The 16,217-nt window shown below is 33.6% G+C and overlaps 1 protein-coding gene across 1 annotated transcript; it reads left to right on the top strand.

The window, feature by feature from the left end:
* Positions 1 to 2,022: 2,022 nt before the first annotated feature.
* Positions 2,023 to 13,242, top strand: LOC111908570 (proline-rich receptor-like protein kinase PERK15). Its single transcript, XM_023904388.2, has 6 exons — positions 2,023 to 2,210; positions 10,011 to 10,953; positions 11,043 to 11,273; positions 11,360 to 11,437; positions 11,524 to 11,973; positions 12,807 to 13,242. The coding sequence occupies exons 2-6, from the start codon at positions 10,045 to 10,047 to the stop codon at positions 13,056 to 13,058; spliced, it is 1,920 nt and encodes a 639-aa protein (XP_023760156.1). The 5' UTR covers positions 2,023 to 2,210; positions 10,011 to 10,044; the 3' UTR covers positions 13,059 to 13,242.
* Positions 13,243 to 16,217: the final 2,975 nt, after the last annotated feature.

The raw sequence follows: 16,217 nt of genomic DNA, 5'->3' as shown, positions 1-16,217 counted from the left end.
GTGAATCATTTCTATTGCTGAAGAAAATAGCTTGGTTCTACTTTTGTGTAACGATTCTTATATTTTTGGTCCCCTTTACAATTTGGGTACTTATTTTTGCCATCGTTATTCTATGTGTTTGCAACTATGTGTTTTCTATGATCCCACTTCAAACTTTACCTAGATTTTGTTTAAAAATAAATAATCATAATTGATTCAACTGCATTTAAATCTGTAGATTTTTAATTTGGCGTGGGGGATTATAAATGATAAAATTATGAATTTCTGAACTGTGTTGTTTTGAATTTCTAACTTGATTATTATATGTCTATCATGATATTGGCAGCTTCATGAACACTTGACACAAGAAGCATTGAGCTTGTTGGAGTTCTTAGACAAATAAAATATGAGGATTGTTAAGCCTTGTGTGTAGGTTACACACATATACTGTCTGGTTTGAATGACATAAAATGTTCTCTATCTCCAATATGGCGCTCAAGACTTATTATATTGTCCCTTAAATCTAATTGACTATTTGTTTGTTCATTGTTTACTTTAAGTTTAATGAATTTTAAACGCAAGCCTAATTCATTTTCTATTTTTGTTTAAATGAATTTTAAAAGTTAATCATATTTTACTTCAATGGAAATAAAATACATATTTTCATTTATTAATAGACAATCAATACAATCTTGAAATGCCGATTAATTAAATGCACTTGAACGAAAGAATTAAGGCTCAATTGAGCTTGAGCTTCAAGTTATTATATCAATATTTGAGTTTGGGTTTTTTACTTTGTACACCGGATTGGCTCGAGTACACTCATAGACACAAAACCCGGTTGTTGAAAAACGGGTCCTATAACCACTTTTATAATTTGTGTTTGACAATCATAGAACTCGGCTGTATATTAGAAACTGGGTCTTATTATCGTAAGTATAAAAGTCCCGGTTGTAGCAGCAGAAACCGGGTTATCTAATAAGGATATAAATCCCGGTTGTTTATTTGAAACCGAGTCATATAAATATGCCCTTTATAAAACCCGGTTTTTACAAAATAAGGCCCGTTTTTTTCAGAAACCGGGTTCCATATGGCGGGTCTTATTTGCTATTTTGTAGTAGTGGTTTAACAACACCGGAAGGCATGGTACTTCAAATTTTTTGGGGATTTGGTTTTCCCCCTTAGCTATATCAAAGAGCATGCATATTAAAAAAAGTTATAAAATGACATATGTACATGATACCCATTTAATTTAGGTGGACACTTAATTTTAGGGATGTACAAATTTGGGTCCTTTATCCTTTAAATTTTGAAAAGGTGAAATTATTTTTAGGACACACAAAAAGTACATATCGTAAATCCATATGTCATTGTTCGCGTGTCATTAAAGTTCTATTTTCTAGTAGTGAAATGTCCAAAAAATATAAATATTTTTTTATCAAAATATAACATTTGCCATCATTTCATATGCATAGGAAGGTGTTTATGAAAAAAAGATATGATGTATTTAATTTCTCTACAGTAAATTATAAATAAAAAAAAACATAAAAAAATACAAATGGTAAGAAAGTCATTTTATATGGATTATGAACCGACAATGCAGCAAACCGAAAAAACTTAAGCCATCATCATTTAAAAAAAAAAGTTAGGGACTGACATAGTGACTTTTTATAAAGCATAAGGACTATTTATGAAATATTCTCAATATTTTATTTTACAAAAGAATTAGCAAAGTTAATACAGATTTTCTATCGTAATATTGTTAATCTGAAATTTAAATTAACAATATCAAATCTTATGATAAATCTATAAAGTTCATGCTTTTACTTTAATAGAATGCTATTTGGACAAAATAGAACTCTGTTAGAATAAAAAAGCTTATCACTTACCTATCTTAAGTGCAACAACAGAAATTCCACGGTTGAGATTAATTTCTGAAGAATATGATTCCATCTTTCATATCATTCAGATTACTCTTTTTCATGTACGTGGCTCTTATTAATATGAACTCTCTTTATTCTCTAACAACCAAACTATGTTCGTGGTTACTAGTACGTACTTGATTTCTACACAATTCTCCTTGTACATTTTCATCACCATACCACCACAACAAAATATTTCAAACCTGAACGCCAGTTTGAAAAAGATTCAGTGATTATGCCAATGAAATTGCTGTTTCGGGGGTGACTTGAAACATATTTACATCGTGATTTATTTTTAAACCAAACAAGGTTAGTTTTGTTTTAATTACCTGATCTAAAGCTGTACATGTCATTTGGCTATGTATGTTACATTTTGCAAATTAGATCGTTAAACAATTTTTAATTAGTTAATAATGAATAGGATTCTAAAAAAGATGATGCAAAGGAAACAAAATAACAGATTAAAAGGACCCAATAGAAGAGTATATATTGCAGGATACTTATTTATTAAGTTGGCTAGTTTTCTGTTCATGGAAAAAAATAGCAATAGACATTGAATCCACAGGACCACAGGAACAAGAGTTAAAGTTTTTGGACCCAAAAGTGGTAATGATTTGGTGAGTTTTACAAAACAGGCAGCATGTGTTGATACAAGTGGAATCAACAAGTAACCTAAACCGATACAACACCAGGTGAGGATTGTCCGTTAAATAAAGCCATTAATTAGGTATGGTCCAGCTTATTCTTATGGTTACTTAAGAGTGTATCACAGCGTCACTGCGTCACTAACTTTAGTACATAACATTTTCTTAAACTAAATAAAAAATTTATTAATTAAGATGATAAAAATTACATTAGTAAAAGTAAAAAAATTACATAAAATAAAAGGGTACCGTACTCTAAAAAATATTATATTAAAAATTAAAATTAGAAATCGTGATATTTGCTTGAATTTTCAGTTGGATTTTAAAAAGCATTTATAGCTAGTTGTTGCGGCGGAAGATCCGGATGAGATGGTGTGTTCAAAATTTCTAGACCATTAAGCAGTGTTTTAAAAATCAGTTTGAACCGGCCGGTCGAACCGGTTGGACCGAGAACCGGAGAAGAGAGCGGTTCAACTATCTCCGGTTTTACACCAATTTCTGAACCGGATTGAACCGGCCGATTTTTAGAAAAAACCAGTTGAACCGGTCAAAATAAACAGGTTGAACTGGTTAAACTAAATAAAAATACATGGAAAAAATATTTTCAATAATAAAGGTGGATTTTTTCATATTTATTTAGATTTCTCTAAATAAAAACATATGGTAAATATTATGATGTTTTTTGATGCATTTATATTCATTTAAAATTATATTTTGGACGTATGTGAATTGATATAAAACTTATAGTTATGTGTTGTTTTAAGGTATTGATATTGATCTACAACTTATTTTTATATTTATTTTTAATGTTTTAACTTGTAGACGTCAAATTCATGACATATGTATGTATGTATGTGTAGAAAAATAAGAAAAAAAAATAAAAATTATAAAAACCGGTTGACTCGACGGTCGAACCGGGAACCGGTCACCGTACCAGTTCAACTAAAAAACCGGTTTTTAAAACATTGTCATTAAGTATTTCTTGCTTCTCTTATTGTAAACTTTTGTAGCCGGATATTTTTTGGAAGAATATTAACAGCTTTAGCCAAAGTACTTGACGACATTTGTATATAGATGGCTGTGTTTGAGTTTACAATACCGTTTTATTGTCACGTCGTGGGTAGGTTGTGGTTGAGAAGATTGTGATCGGTATGGTGGAGGTTTGGAATGTTGAAATTGTTGAAACTCATTTGGTGTTTTAAAAAGGTTTGGTGATTGGGAGTAATTTTGTTGATATGGTTGTTAGAAAATGGGTAGTTGTTCAATACGTGAGGATTGTAGCATGTTCTTAAACCATCTGGTTGGTGATTCATAGTGTAGGTATTGGTGATGTGTTGTGATAATGACGTATAGGTCGATGGGTGAATAAAAAATGAGTGTGTTTTGGTATGTGTGGAGTGTTTGGATGTTGATCTATTTTTTGACTTTTGGTGAAGGAGAAATAATAGGTAGTTACAAAGAAATAATTCATGATTTTAGTGTGTAAATGTGTGTAAAAGTTGTTGGTATTTATTAGGGTTGGCAAAATTGTACCCAATGGCGGAGCCAAGGTTTTATTAAAGGGATATTTCAAAAAAAAATTTGTGTAATATACAATAAGAAAAAAAGAACTGTAATTTCATTAGATATAAAGTTAAACTTCCATAACAAAGTTACATTTTAAAGTTCACCTCTTTCACAACAAATAATTACTAATTATTAACCCTATGTCCCTAATTTAACCCTAAGTCCCTAACAAAGTTACATTTTAAAGTTCACATCTTTCACAACAAATAATCACTAATTATTAACCCTAAGTCCCTAATTTAACAATCATAATTGGTAATTTCTATTTTTTTCAATACAATGACAAGAAATTGAATTTCAATTAACCAAAAAATAATCACAAAATTTCTATTTACTTGCTTCACTATGGCACTACTTTTATTTTGTATTCGGCTAAAATTTTTGTTAATTGTTAAATTAAATTTTTTTATGTGGACACTTGACAATTGGGCTTAATAAATTTGGACTACTTCATAGACTAGTTTGTATATGGATTTACCATTTGGAAAAAACCTTAAAAAAAAATTAGGGTAGCCCAAATAATTTTGTAGGGTTTAATGGCATATAAACAAAAAAATTCTGAAAAATATATAGCACTAAGACTTTTTTTTAGGGTACTTCTGGGATACCCCATGCTCTATGGTGGATCCGTCATTGATTGTACCATGGAAAACCAACCAACATGTTACCAACCGAATCAAGAAACTTGGTAGCCAATATATTTGGTAGCTAACATGTTTGGTTGGTAGTACCGTACCAATTGATTAATGTTGGTACGGTAATGGTACAAAAATTTTAATACCATGGTAATACCGTACCAACCAATTCATTTGATATATATATATATATATATACACATATATATTTCAATTGTTGATTGTATTTAGTGTTTACAGATTTTATAACATTATATTAGTCATTTGGTCCTATTAGTCAATAGTTATTACCACGTTAAAGCACAATATTAAAATGTTACTTTAGCATTACTTCAGCAGAATTCTTTTAAAAATTAAAAGAACTACGTAACTAAATTCTATATTACACATAGAAATCTCGATGTCTTTGCTTATTTTTAAATCTTATAATAGAAAATCAAAAAAAGTTGGTATATACCATTACCAATTTGTACCAACCAAACTTGTTGGTATCCAAATAAATTGGTATCAAGTATACTTGGTACGGTACCGGTAGCAATTTTTTTATACCAATTATAGTTGGTACGGTACACGGTTTAGAGAAAAATGAATTGGTACCATACCAATTCCACCCTTGGTATTTATATGTAAAAATTGATATTTTTGGTTGAATGTTTCAAACGGTCAGATGACCGTTACTCTGTTCTTTTTCCTCCATTATCGTCTGTAACCCAGCTCACGTTGTACAACGACTACAGGAGTATCGAGTGTTGTTCACGCGTAGGGTTTGATGGCACATCAACCTTACACGAATGCTCCAAATGGCCTAACAATTGTAATCTTCAAGGGTTATCGAATAAGAAAAAGTGGGCTGAAAATACAATTAATTAAACATTGACGAGTCAAAGGAACAACTAGATCACTTGCTTAGCCGAGATGCCATCTAAATCAGAGCTTAATATTAGGATATTCAGAGTACAAGACAACCTTATAAGCAAGAACAAAATAAGATGATGAGGATAATGGAGTTGAAGGAGCAAGGTGGAGAAGCAAAGGTCGACGTAGGATATTGAGTGTGAGATCAAGTGGTGGAGGGGTAAATAGAAACGAGGTAAGGCGAATTCAAATGTATTATGTGTTTATTCCTTCTTTCGATATGTTAACTAGGGTTTTTCAGTGTTACAAATATTTATACATACAATTAAAATAAAGGGTAACATTGTAATTTTGATGTAGCTCTTGAGTTTCTCGATCTGAGTATTATGATAACCGATCTTGACTCAATAATATACTCGGTTAGCTAGAGTTCAAGCCCGATTCAACTGAAATCAAGTTGATTTCGAGTAATTTTCAAGTCGGTCTCAAGTGTTTCACGAGTTGGCATGAATTAATTACACCACTATGATAGATTTTAATAAATACCCTAGCTTTGAAATGGAATTTTTTGGCCCAACAGTCCTCATTTACTGAATACTTCTTTTAATATTGAAATAATTATTAAATTATTACTAAAGTTTACAATTTTTTATTTGGTAAAATTTAATAAATTTCCACATATCTTATAAATTAACCTAATAATATGTTTATTTCCTAATTATATCAAATTATCGAGTTTTTCACCCTAGGTGATGATGACTCTTGCAAAACCATCTACAATCCTAACATAATTTAATATACGAAAAGTGGTCTACAAATTGAAAAAGTACCATATAGCCTATATGTTTAGGTAGTATGTAGGCATATGGTTGAGGGTAGGGCTAAAGACGAGGGAGGTATCTTCAGTGAGATCCAGTTATCAGTAGTGGTGAGTTTATGTGTATTGAGGGTATGTCATTTGACCCACCTTTTTTTTATACATATAACAGGTTGTATATAATTTTTTTTTCTGACCCACCTCAAAAAATATGTGTGAACTATCTAAATATTTTTAGCAAAAATATATCTATCAAATTTTTAGAGCCCTTGTTTTATGTTTTGATAGCCCAATATTTTTAGGGTATAATCCAATATGCATATAAAGCCCAATAGATTTTAAATTAAAAAAAATTAATGTTAATCAAGAATAGTATCACAGTGGCGCGTGTTCGTTGTTCAACCAATTGCCCACTTGCCCACTGCTGCACTGCAAGTATGTTTGTATGGAGTGGTTGCACCAAAAGGAAAGATCATCTCAATGAATACAACTTGATGTGAAATGATGATTCTTAGGATGATATGTCAAGGCACCGAAAACCACTATGACAGGATGAGTATCTAAGAATGATGCACGAGGTGGTATAGTGTGCTGGTTTGTGAGTTGTAGTGATGAGAGGAAAAAAAGACAACCGAATACTTTAAGATGAGAGTATGTCGGATGATGATTAAATAAAGATAGTGAGGAGTATCATTTTTAATGGAGGTTGACTAAGATGCTAAGGAAGTGAGTGACCATGTGTGTGTGTATGGGGCTTCTACCTAGTAGGTAGGTGGTAGGTAGAAGTGAAAGAGTAAGGTGTTCACGGTATTGTTGATGGTGCGTAATAAGCGTTCAACGTTTATTTTTTTGGGAGGTATGTGGGCACAAAAACAAAATTGAATTATGTGGGTAGAAAAGTAATCATGGAAGGGTTTCTTGTTATATGCACCTCTGTTATCACATTTGAAATATTTTGTGGTTTTCCTCAATTGAGTTTTGATATATTTTTAGAATTCATGAAGTTTGGGAAAACATCATGTAACATCCCAAAAATAGTGATAAAAATTGTCATTTTATAAATCATTGATACCATACATCAAATGTCTCAAAACCATCCACTATACAGTATATCAAATCATCAGAGTAAAAATAGTCATAAATTTAGAATCACAAGTGGGATGTTATGCGATCACGTCAGACCCTTTCCTTTCGTACCAGAAGTACCAAAAACCAAAAACATAAATCAGCAACAAACAAGCTAAGTGAATTCCGAAAAGCACCCCATACCATACATACAGTTAGGCCCAACCCTAGGTATATTCTGACCCAACATATAATCATAGGCCCAGCCATGGAGTATGTTTCAACCCAAACATGCAATAATGGGCCTAACCCGAGGGTCTCTTTCAACCTAAACATACAATTATGGGCCCACACCTAAGGTTTTTTTCAACCTAATTATAAAAACATGCAAGAGGCACAAAGATGGCTAGCATCCTACAATACATAATCTAGTGGACCAACATTGGTGCGTTCAACCTACAAGCACTGTAAGAAGACTCACCTCTCAGTCGAAACTCAACTGCTACTGCTCCCACTTCTAGAAATACCGATGCTATACACCACTTATATAGTTATACTGGATAAGCCGTTAACATTTCTTCCAAAACTAGGGGTCAGATCGAAAGTCGACTCAAGTCAAAAGTCAATGGTTAATGTCAACAGTCAACATTGACTATAGTCATTGTTGACATTAGTCAACCGTCATACCGTGGGCATCATACATCGAGACAAATGGGCTTTTCCCAGTCCCCACGTTGTGGCGACCTAAGGCCACGTCGTGGGAGCTAGTTTTCCAATAGCTTAATGTGTTAAATTGTTTTTTTCAATCCGAAGAGCTTCAAAGCTTAGATCTGTCATGCCGTGGTGAGCAAACCCTAGCCTTCTTATTCTTTTAAATGGTTCGGTCAAGATGACCTATGTCACAGGAAGGAGGGGAGTATTCTTTATTTTTGAGCTCTAAAAAAGAGGTTACAAGTACAATTTAACAGAGATTTGTCTGTCACTCTCAAACTCGAGACACATTCACTTGATTAGCAAGCATCCCTGTTTATAGACTATGGATCAGACCTAAAACCCTAATGGGCCAAGCCTTGTAATCTATAGGCCCATGAATGATGTCGACCAATCATAAGCGGCTATGTAGTATCTTCTGGAACCTTCATCCTTCATTTACATTGCATGAACATCAACAGTATACATGATGGAGCATCATAATCCATAGTTGGTCATCATGATGCAAGAGTGGCACATCAAGATCAATATGGCTCATCAACCATCATTGTGGCACATCATGCAATAATCATTGATCAACTTCAACTTCTGAGCATCATTGAACAGTATTGAGCATCATAGAGGACATTATAGCATAAGTGGCTCATCAAGGGATACCATGGCTCATCAAGGAACACATGTAGCACACCTTGCACCAAGATGATGCATTAAGTATGAAGATAACGAATCTTGTGCAAGGAATAGCACATCCTCTTCCATGTTGGCACACTTCCTTCACAGATGGTGCATCTAGGCTCCAAAGTGGCATATCTTCTTCTTGATGGTGCACATACCTTTACAATTGGTGCGCATTGATCATGGAGTGGTGCATCTACCTCCAAGGATGGCACATCCTCTTTATGGAGCATTATAAGATACTCTATTCCCTTCCCTAGTGGTCTATTCCTTTCCCAGACGCTCCATACCCTCTTTTAGAAGATCTGTTCATTTGTCACATGATCCATTCATTTTCTGATTATCCATTCCCTTATCAGATGATACAATCCTTTCTCACATGCTCCATGAACTCCAAGTGTTTCATTGAGTTTCAAGTGCTCCATTGAACTCAAATGCTCTATGCAAATGCTCTAAATGCTCAAGTCACATTTAGCACTCATCATTAGAACTGCGAACTCGGGTGCTCTTGCTCTTCTTTAACCCTAAACATGATCATTGGCCTCATCAACTGATTGATTCTTTTGAATGGGATAGAATGCAAAAATAGCCAATGTAGAGGTTAATTTATGTCCTTCCTGTGTGAGTTCCTAAGTGAAGGGAATTTGAACCATGCTAAAAATACTGTTGCAATACTGTAGAAAGAGATTATGGATAAAGTCTTCATGGAACGTTTGTAGATACGTAACGAATAAGCTTGTCATTACAAATAAAATCTTTCTCCCAAGGTGTCAACCTATTTGAACCAGTTGCTTCATAGTTGACCCATACTGATTAGTTTTTGTTATATATTCATCTGCAAGGTAGCTGATCTTGTAAATGTCAATGGCTTCATGAGTAGAACAAAATCACTCTCGGATTTTGTTGATGCTCTTCAAAAAAGTCCAATTATACAGTGAACTTCTTTCTAATTTGTTTCTGTTAACTGTACTCTCATTTGAATTAGTCCATGTAGGTTGCTTTGTTTAAAATAATCAGATTACAGAAATAAAATGGTCATTTGAAATTCAAGCCATAATAACTAAGAGATAAAGTAGGGTATTAGTGGTTGATAGTTGTTGACGATTACAGCCCATTTTACATACTATTTTTTGCATTTTAGGTTCCATTCAATTTCTACACTTATAGTATCACTCATGGAACTGATGGAAGGTGTACAACACTTCAAAATTCCACTAGAGGAGATAAATTTGGCCACCAGAAACTTTAGCGATGAAAATTACATTGGTAAGGGTGGTTATGGAACCGTATATGCAGCAAAACTTTTCCTATCAGGGCAGCAGAGAACTGTTGCTATAAAACGGTTAAATAAAACCTCCAACCAAGGGGAACGTGAGTTCTTGATGGAGATTCAGTTGCTTTCATGCTATAAACACAAAAACCTCATCTCACTTGTTGGGTTCTGTGACGAAAATAGAGAAAAGATACTTGTTTATGAGTATGCAAAACATGGAAGCCTTGACAAGTATCTATCTACACCTGAACTCTCCTGGACGCAACGTCTCCAAATAAGCCTTGGTGCGGCCCGTGGCCTTAATTACCTTCATAATGATGTGGGACCCCAACATAGAGTCCTGCATCGCGATATAAAGAGCTCTAACATTCTGCTCGATGAGAACTGGGAAGCAAAGATATCTGATTTTGGATTATCAAAAATAGGCCCTTCAAATGTGGAGTTCACTTGTCTTTTCACTGGAGTTTGTGGCACAAGGGGCTATCTTGATCCGGAATATCTAAATACTGGCGTTCTAACAAAGGAATCTGACGTCTATTCGTTTGGTGTGGTGCTATTCGAAATCTTGTGTGGTAGGCTAGCAAATAGTAAATATCAAGATAAGAGTGAGTTACTTTCTTCATTGGCGCAAGAGTATTATGAAGAAAGCAGATTAGTTGACATTATACATCCTAGTCTGAGAACTCAAATGAAGGTAGATTCGTTGGACGTTTTCTCAATGGTTGCATATCAATGCTTAAAAGAAAATAGAACTGAACGCCCAACAATGGCTTGGGTTGCAGAAAAACTTGAGAAGGCATTGGAACTTCAAGTACGTTTTTCGTGGAAGACTCCATAACACCATTCTAACTCTATATCCATCTTTTCCATTGAATAATTATTTGTTTTCATTTTTACAAGGCTGGTTGCAAAGTAGAAAAATTTATTCAGATTGGAACATGGGGAAGACAAGGTGGAGATCCTCAAGAATATTGGTCTTTTCAACTTGAAAAAGACACTTATTTGTCGAAGATTACCATTGGTCATGGTAAAACAATATACTCTCTCACATTCACTAGTAAATATAAAGGGGGTGTGCACACTTCTAAAACGGTTGGTGGTGGGACCAATGGAGACAATGTTAATCCTGTGGTAAATAGATCTTAACTTAGCTGAAACTGATCAATACGCATCCTTTATCTTTGATTCAATAATAGCAGTTATGCTTACTTATGTAGGTCACTAGTGAATCTACAAGCTTTTTGAATCTTACTAGAAAGGTCAGTGGTTGGGCCAGTGGACACAAGGTTTCCGAGGTGAATGTATCTTAACTCATCAGCCAATCAATATGTATTATTTTTCAGTTTTCATTGAAACATAACAATTGTGCTGTTTTTCTTAGGTCATTCTTGACGATGGTGAGCAAATAATTAGCATTAATGGGAGCATTGGTACTCGAGAGGGTTATAAAACAATTTCATCACTATCTTTTATGACCAACAAGAGGTCCCGTGGACCTTTTGGTAAAGCAACAGACACTCAGTTTACTCTACCATGGGAAGAAGGCTCATTAGTCGGCTTTTATGGTCTTGCTGGCAATTACATTGACAGCATTGGTGTCTTTGTAAAAGCTTATGAGCAAATCATCAAAGTTGGAACATGGGGAAAGACTCAAGGTGTGGGTCCACAAAATCTATGGAGTTTCCAACTTGAGAGAAATCATCATTTGAAGAAGATAAACATAAACCATGGAGATCTGATATATTTTCTCATGTTCACTACAGAACATAGAGGCGTGTTACAAAATTCTAGACTGGCTGGTGGCTGGAAATTAGAAGAGACGCCTACTGAGGTGAGAATTTTAACTAAAAGATAACAAAAACAGCCTTTAAGTTTATTATATATTGGGATAGCTGGAAACATATGGCTGCTAAACTGAGTAACATATAAAACGACATCATTTGGGCAAAATTTGAAAAGAACTAAGGCCTTGGGAAAGCAAAACCATGCTATTACTCTACCTTATTAATGTCAAGATAAAAATTTGTTTGAAGATGGTTAAATGTAATCGAATCTTAAAAATAAAGAGAAACTGCTGACATTTTCTCATGGTCTTTTATATAATGCTAAGGGCATCCACAATACATTAAATTTATTAAAATTTAATGGAATGACAAATCATTATTTTAGTTAGTATACAACTCTACATTGATTTTTTCTACAACAATGGAATATATATTTAATAGTTAAAAAATTTCCTTTTTTCCATGAAGAGTTCAATGACCATTGAACTCCATATCCATTGAATGTCAACATGGCATCCCACAATAATAGAGCTTAATCCATTGAATGCCAATTAGGCATGCTACCTCATTCAACTCTCCGATTAAACTATATATTGTGGTTGTTCTAAATGGCGGAGACATATACAGAGAACCAGCATAATGTTTTGCCATATGTGAAGCTTGTATCCATAGGCCCTGTACACGAATGGAGAGAGAAATTCCATTATTTTTACTACTATTTTTAGTAGGTGTATGGGTTAGCAATTTAATATATATATATATATATATATATATATATATATATATATATATATATATATATATATATATATATATATATATATATATATATATATATATATATATATATATATATATATATATATATTTGTTAATGCAGGTTATGTTTGATTGGGATGAGGAAATACGTGCCATTAATGGAACAGTTGGGCTATCAAGGGGAGATGATCCTGGTTGTGTAGTAATAACATCAATATCATTCGTGACAAACAAAAGAACCCACGGACCTTTTGGTAATGAACGAGGGAAGCCTTTCACAGTATCATGGGATGATTGTTCTTTTATGGGTTTCTATGGCGCTGCTGGCTGGTATATCGATAAGATTGGCGTCTATCTAAAGGCTACTACATAAACTCTTCTCTGACTATATTATTGTGCTCGACATTTTCACTACAACAAAAGTACATTATGGTACGTTTTTTGCTAGAGGTATACAAGTCGGTATTTGAAGTACTTAGCGACGTCGTATTGTCACTAAAACTTTGTAGTTGTTGGTAACATGTCATATTTATACACTATATCTAACAATCCTTGCCTGGGTATTTTAAATTATCTTTTTAAAAACAAATTTTAGTTTTTAAGGTAAAAGGTTTCATAGTTCATAACATTTGCGGAAACTAAACTATCCCAAAATATTGCAAGAGGTTTAGTTTTTAAAAATCGAGGTGTCAATAGGTATCATAACAAGAATCAAGTTCCCCACACGTCGGGGTCATCTAAATGTCCTACACCTCTAGTCATTTAAAATCTTCAGTCTAAACACACATCAAAAAAAGTTAGGCAATGGATTTTCCTAGTAAGTTAAAGTGACAAGATATCAATCCCACTTACTTAAATCAAGCTCCAAAACTATATTTTTAAACTTGCCAAGATAGCAAAAACATTTGTTATCAAAAAAGCAATGAAATGAAAAAGTTAAGTAATAAAGTTAATTGAGAGACATGCAATGCATATAACTACACCCTCCCTTGTCCATCTTATAAGTCCAACTCACAATTTGATAAAAGCTCTTGACCGACGAAACGTCAACTTTCGCCCTAATATCCAAAAAATAGGCACTAGGGCCCTTCACCCTAGTCCAAGCAAGGAGTAGTTAGCCTCTACTTGTGCATGTGGGAATTATGTAGAAATCTACTAAAGGTCAATTTAGGTACCTAGGGCGTCATAACACAACCCATCCTAACATGATATGCACAAGTAGGATGTTTAAAGCATTTTCCAAAATATAGGCTCCATTGATTTTTATGACTAAACCCTTTACAAAATATATTTTATGAATGCAACAATATATATATATATATATATATATATATATATATATATATATATATATATATATATATATATATATATATATATATATATATATATATATATATCAAGGTTGCAGAAATCGCTCGACGGTATCTCGGCGGTCGACCGGGGTCAAGGGATTAATCGGCTAGGCGGGGATTTATCGGGGACCATTAATTATTAATAAATTATTAAAAAATTACTAAATATAACATTAATCCTAAGAATATGGGCTCAAAATAACAATAACTATCCAAATCTTTAACTTCTTAAATTAACCCTTTATGAAAGTTATATTGTTGTAAAAAAGAATCAGTAAATCATGAACCAATCTCACACACTTCCAAGATAACATAAAGCTCAACTCAAAGTACCAGTAACAATGCAAACATTTAACTCTTTTACTTGGCCCTATAATACTTTTTTTAAGAGTACATAACAATAATAGAAACTCTTAACACTTCATCTCCTTCAACCCAACAACAAAGTACAAGAATGTTGGATTAGTTGCACCTTCTTTGTAATAAGCAAACACAATGCTGCTATCATCATGCATACTCTCTCCAACAAAACTACACATAAGTATAAATAACATTAGCACCAAGTTTTTGAACAACATGTAAAAATATGGACTCCGTTCATAAATGGAAACTTAGAGCAAAAAAAACTTACAATTGAAGGTCACTGAGCTTTGAGAGGAGGTATTTTGTTGCTGCTTCAATTGTGAAAATGGAAAAGCATCTAAATTCTATTTGGGACAAAAATCATTTGCAATTAGTTGAGGATGAGATTGAGTATAAGATAATACATCCCTTTCATTCACCAAACTTTTCCTAATTTGATAATTTCCAATCTCACACATTGAAATCGTCAACTAAATGTTTTCAATAAATTTTTTAAGCAAGAATCGTGCCTAGTTTATCCAAATCATTAATTTGTAAATATAGCTCCTGGATTGTTAAGTATCAATCTGATTCGACGTTAAAGGAATTACATTAGGTCAAGTATCAATATCAATCTAGATGCATATGATTCGTCAGGGAAAAAGAAACAATTGAAATTGAATCGTAGAAACGATGAAGTTAGGAGGAATTAAACCATTGATGTGATTCCCTGTGAGAACCAAGACCTGTAAATTTAGACCAAAGGTGTTATGTCATGAGTGAAGAACTAACCTGCGAGCTTTGTGTCGACGAGAAACGGAGGTTCGAGTCGACGGGATTTCTGCCAACTACTCCAACCGCCACCTGCATCCTCGCTAATCTGTGTCGCCGAATCAGGGAGAAGAAGAATCCTTTGTACACTCGAGTTGTGATGTGGGTTGGTGATGGAACTCAAATTCACCTTCAGAAGAACGAGATGCAAAATAGGGAAGAACGAGATGCAAAGTGGAGAAATGAATCAGTTATATGTTCATCCCACATTGCTAGTTGAAGCATTCTTTAGAGGAAAACTTATTCTATAAAAAGAGCTTGTATCTCTTAGAAAATTAAACCAAGCTATGTTGGCGAGCCAGCTCCTTTGAGCTAGCGGGTTTTTGGTCCGATTTGGACCGGTTTTGACCGATATTGACCAATGCCGATTAGTTAAGCCTCTAGCACCTATTCGCAGGCGGTTGGAGGCCGCCAAGCGCTTAGGCGCCAATTAATCGGCCGCCTAGACCGATATTTACAACAAAGATATATATATATATATATATATATATATATATATATATATATATATATATATATATATATATAGAGAGAGAGAGAGAGAGAGAGAGAGAGAGAGAGTAACAAGTAGCGAATAATACTAGTTTTGGAAAGAAATCATATTTAGTCACTATAAAGTAAAGGATGTGTGTTTTCAGTAACATAACTCAACTTCTAGTTTCAAAAGCCACTATTTTCTTTTGTGAAAATTCTCCTTAAACACCACCAATAGGGTATAGCATAATTTTCTAAAAATGACCAAAATACCCCTAGGGTCATAAAACTACCCGAATCTCCAAATGTTCAATGTTATTTGGGAATTATGGAAGTGAAATCATATCAAATGGATAATCCAAACTCTCGGAAACATAAAATATGGCATCGTCGCAATAGGTTTTCACACATCAGGTTATGCGTTGTGTTCTAGCCTACAGATCATGTTCATATTGAGAATGCATCATGTTCTTTTAAAGTTTCCTGTTTTGGCATCATACTTTACATAATACATCTGATTCCTTAGGAAG

Source organism: Lactuca sativa, chromosome 8 (genome assembly GCF_002870075.4).
Source record: "Lactuca sativa cultivar Salinas chromosome 8, Lsat_Salinas_v11, whole genome shotgun sequence".
NCBI lineage: Eukaryota > Viridiplantae > Streptophyta > Magnoliopsida > Asterales > Asteraceae > Lactuca > Lactuca sativa.
The sequence above is the reverse complement of the archived record's forward strand: the minus strand, read 5'-3'. Positions and strand labels throughout refer to the sequence as shown.

Coding starts and splice junctions, on each gene's coding strand:
- LOC111908570 (XM_023904388.2), top strand. CDS start 10,045: ATGGAACTGATGGAAGGTGTACAACACTTCAAAATTCCACTAGAGGAG. Junction 10,954..11,042: donor AGAAGGCATTGGAACTTCAA/GTACGTTTTTCG, acceptor CATTTTTACAAG/GCTGGTTGCAAAGTAGAAAA. Junction 11,974..12,806: donor TAGAAGAGACGCCTACTGAG/GTGAGAATTTTA, acceptor TTGTTAATGCAG/GTTATGTTTGATTGGGATGA.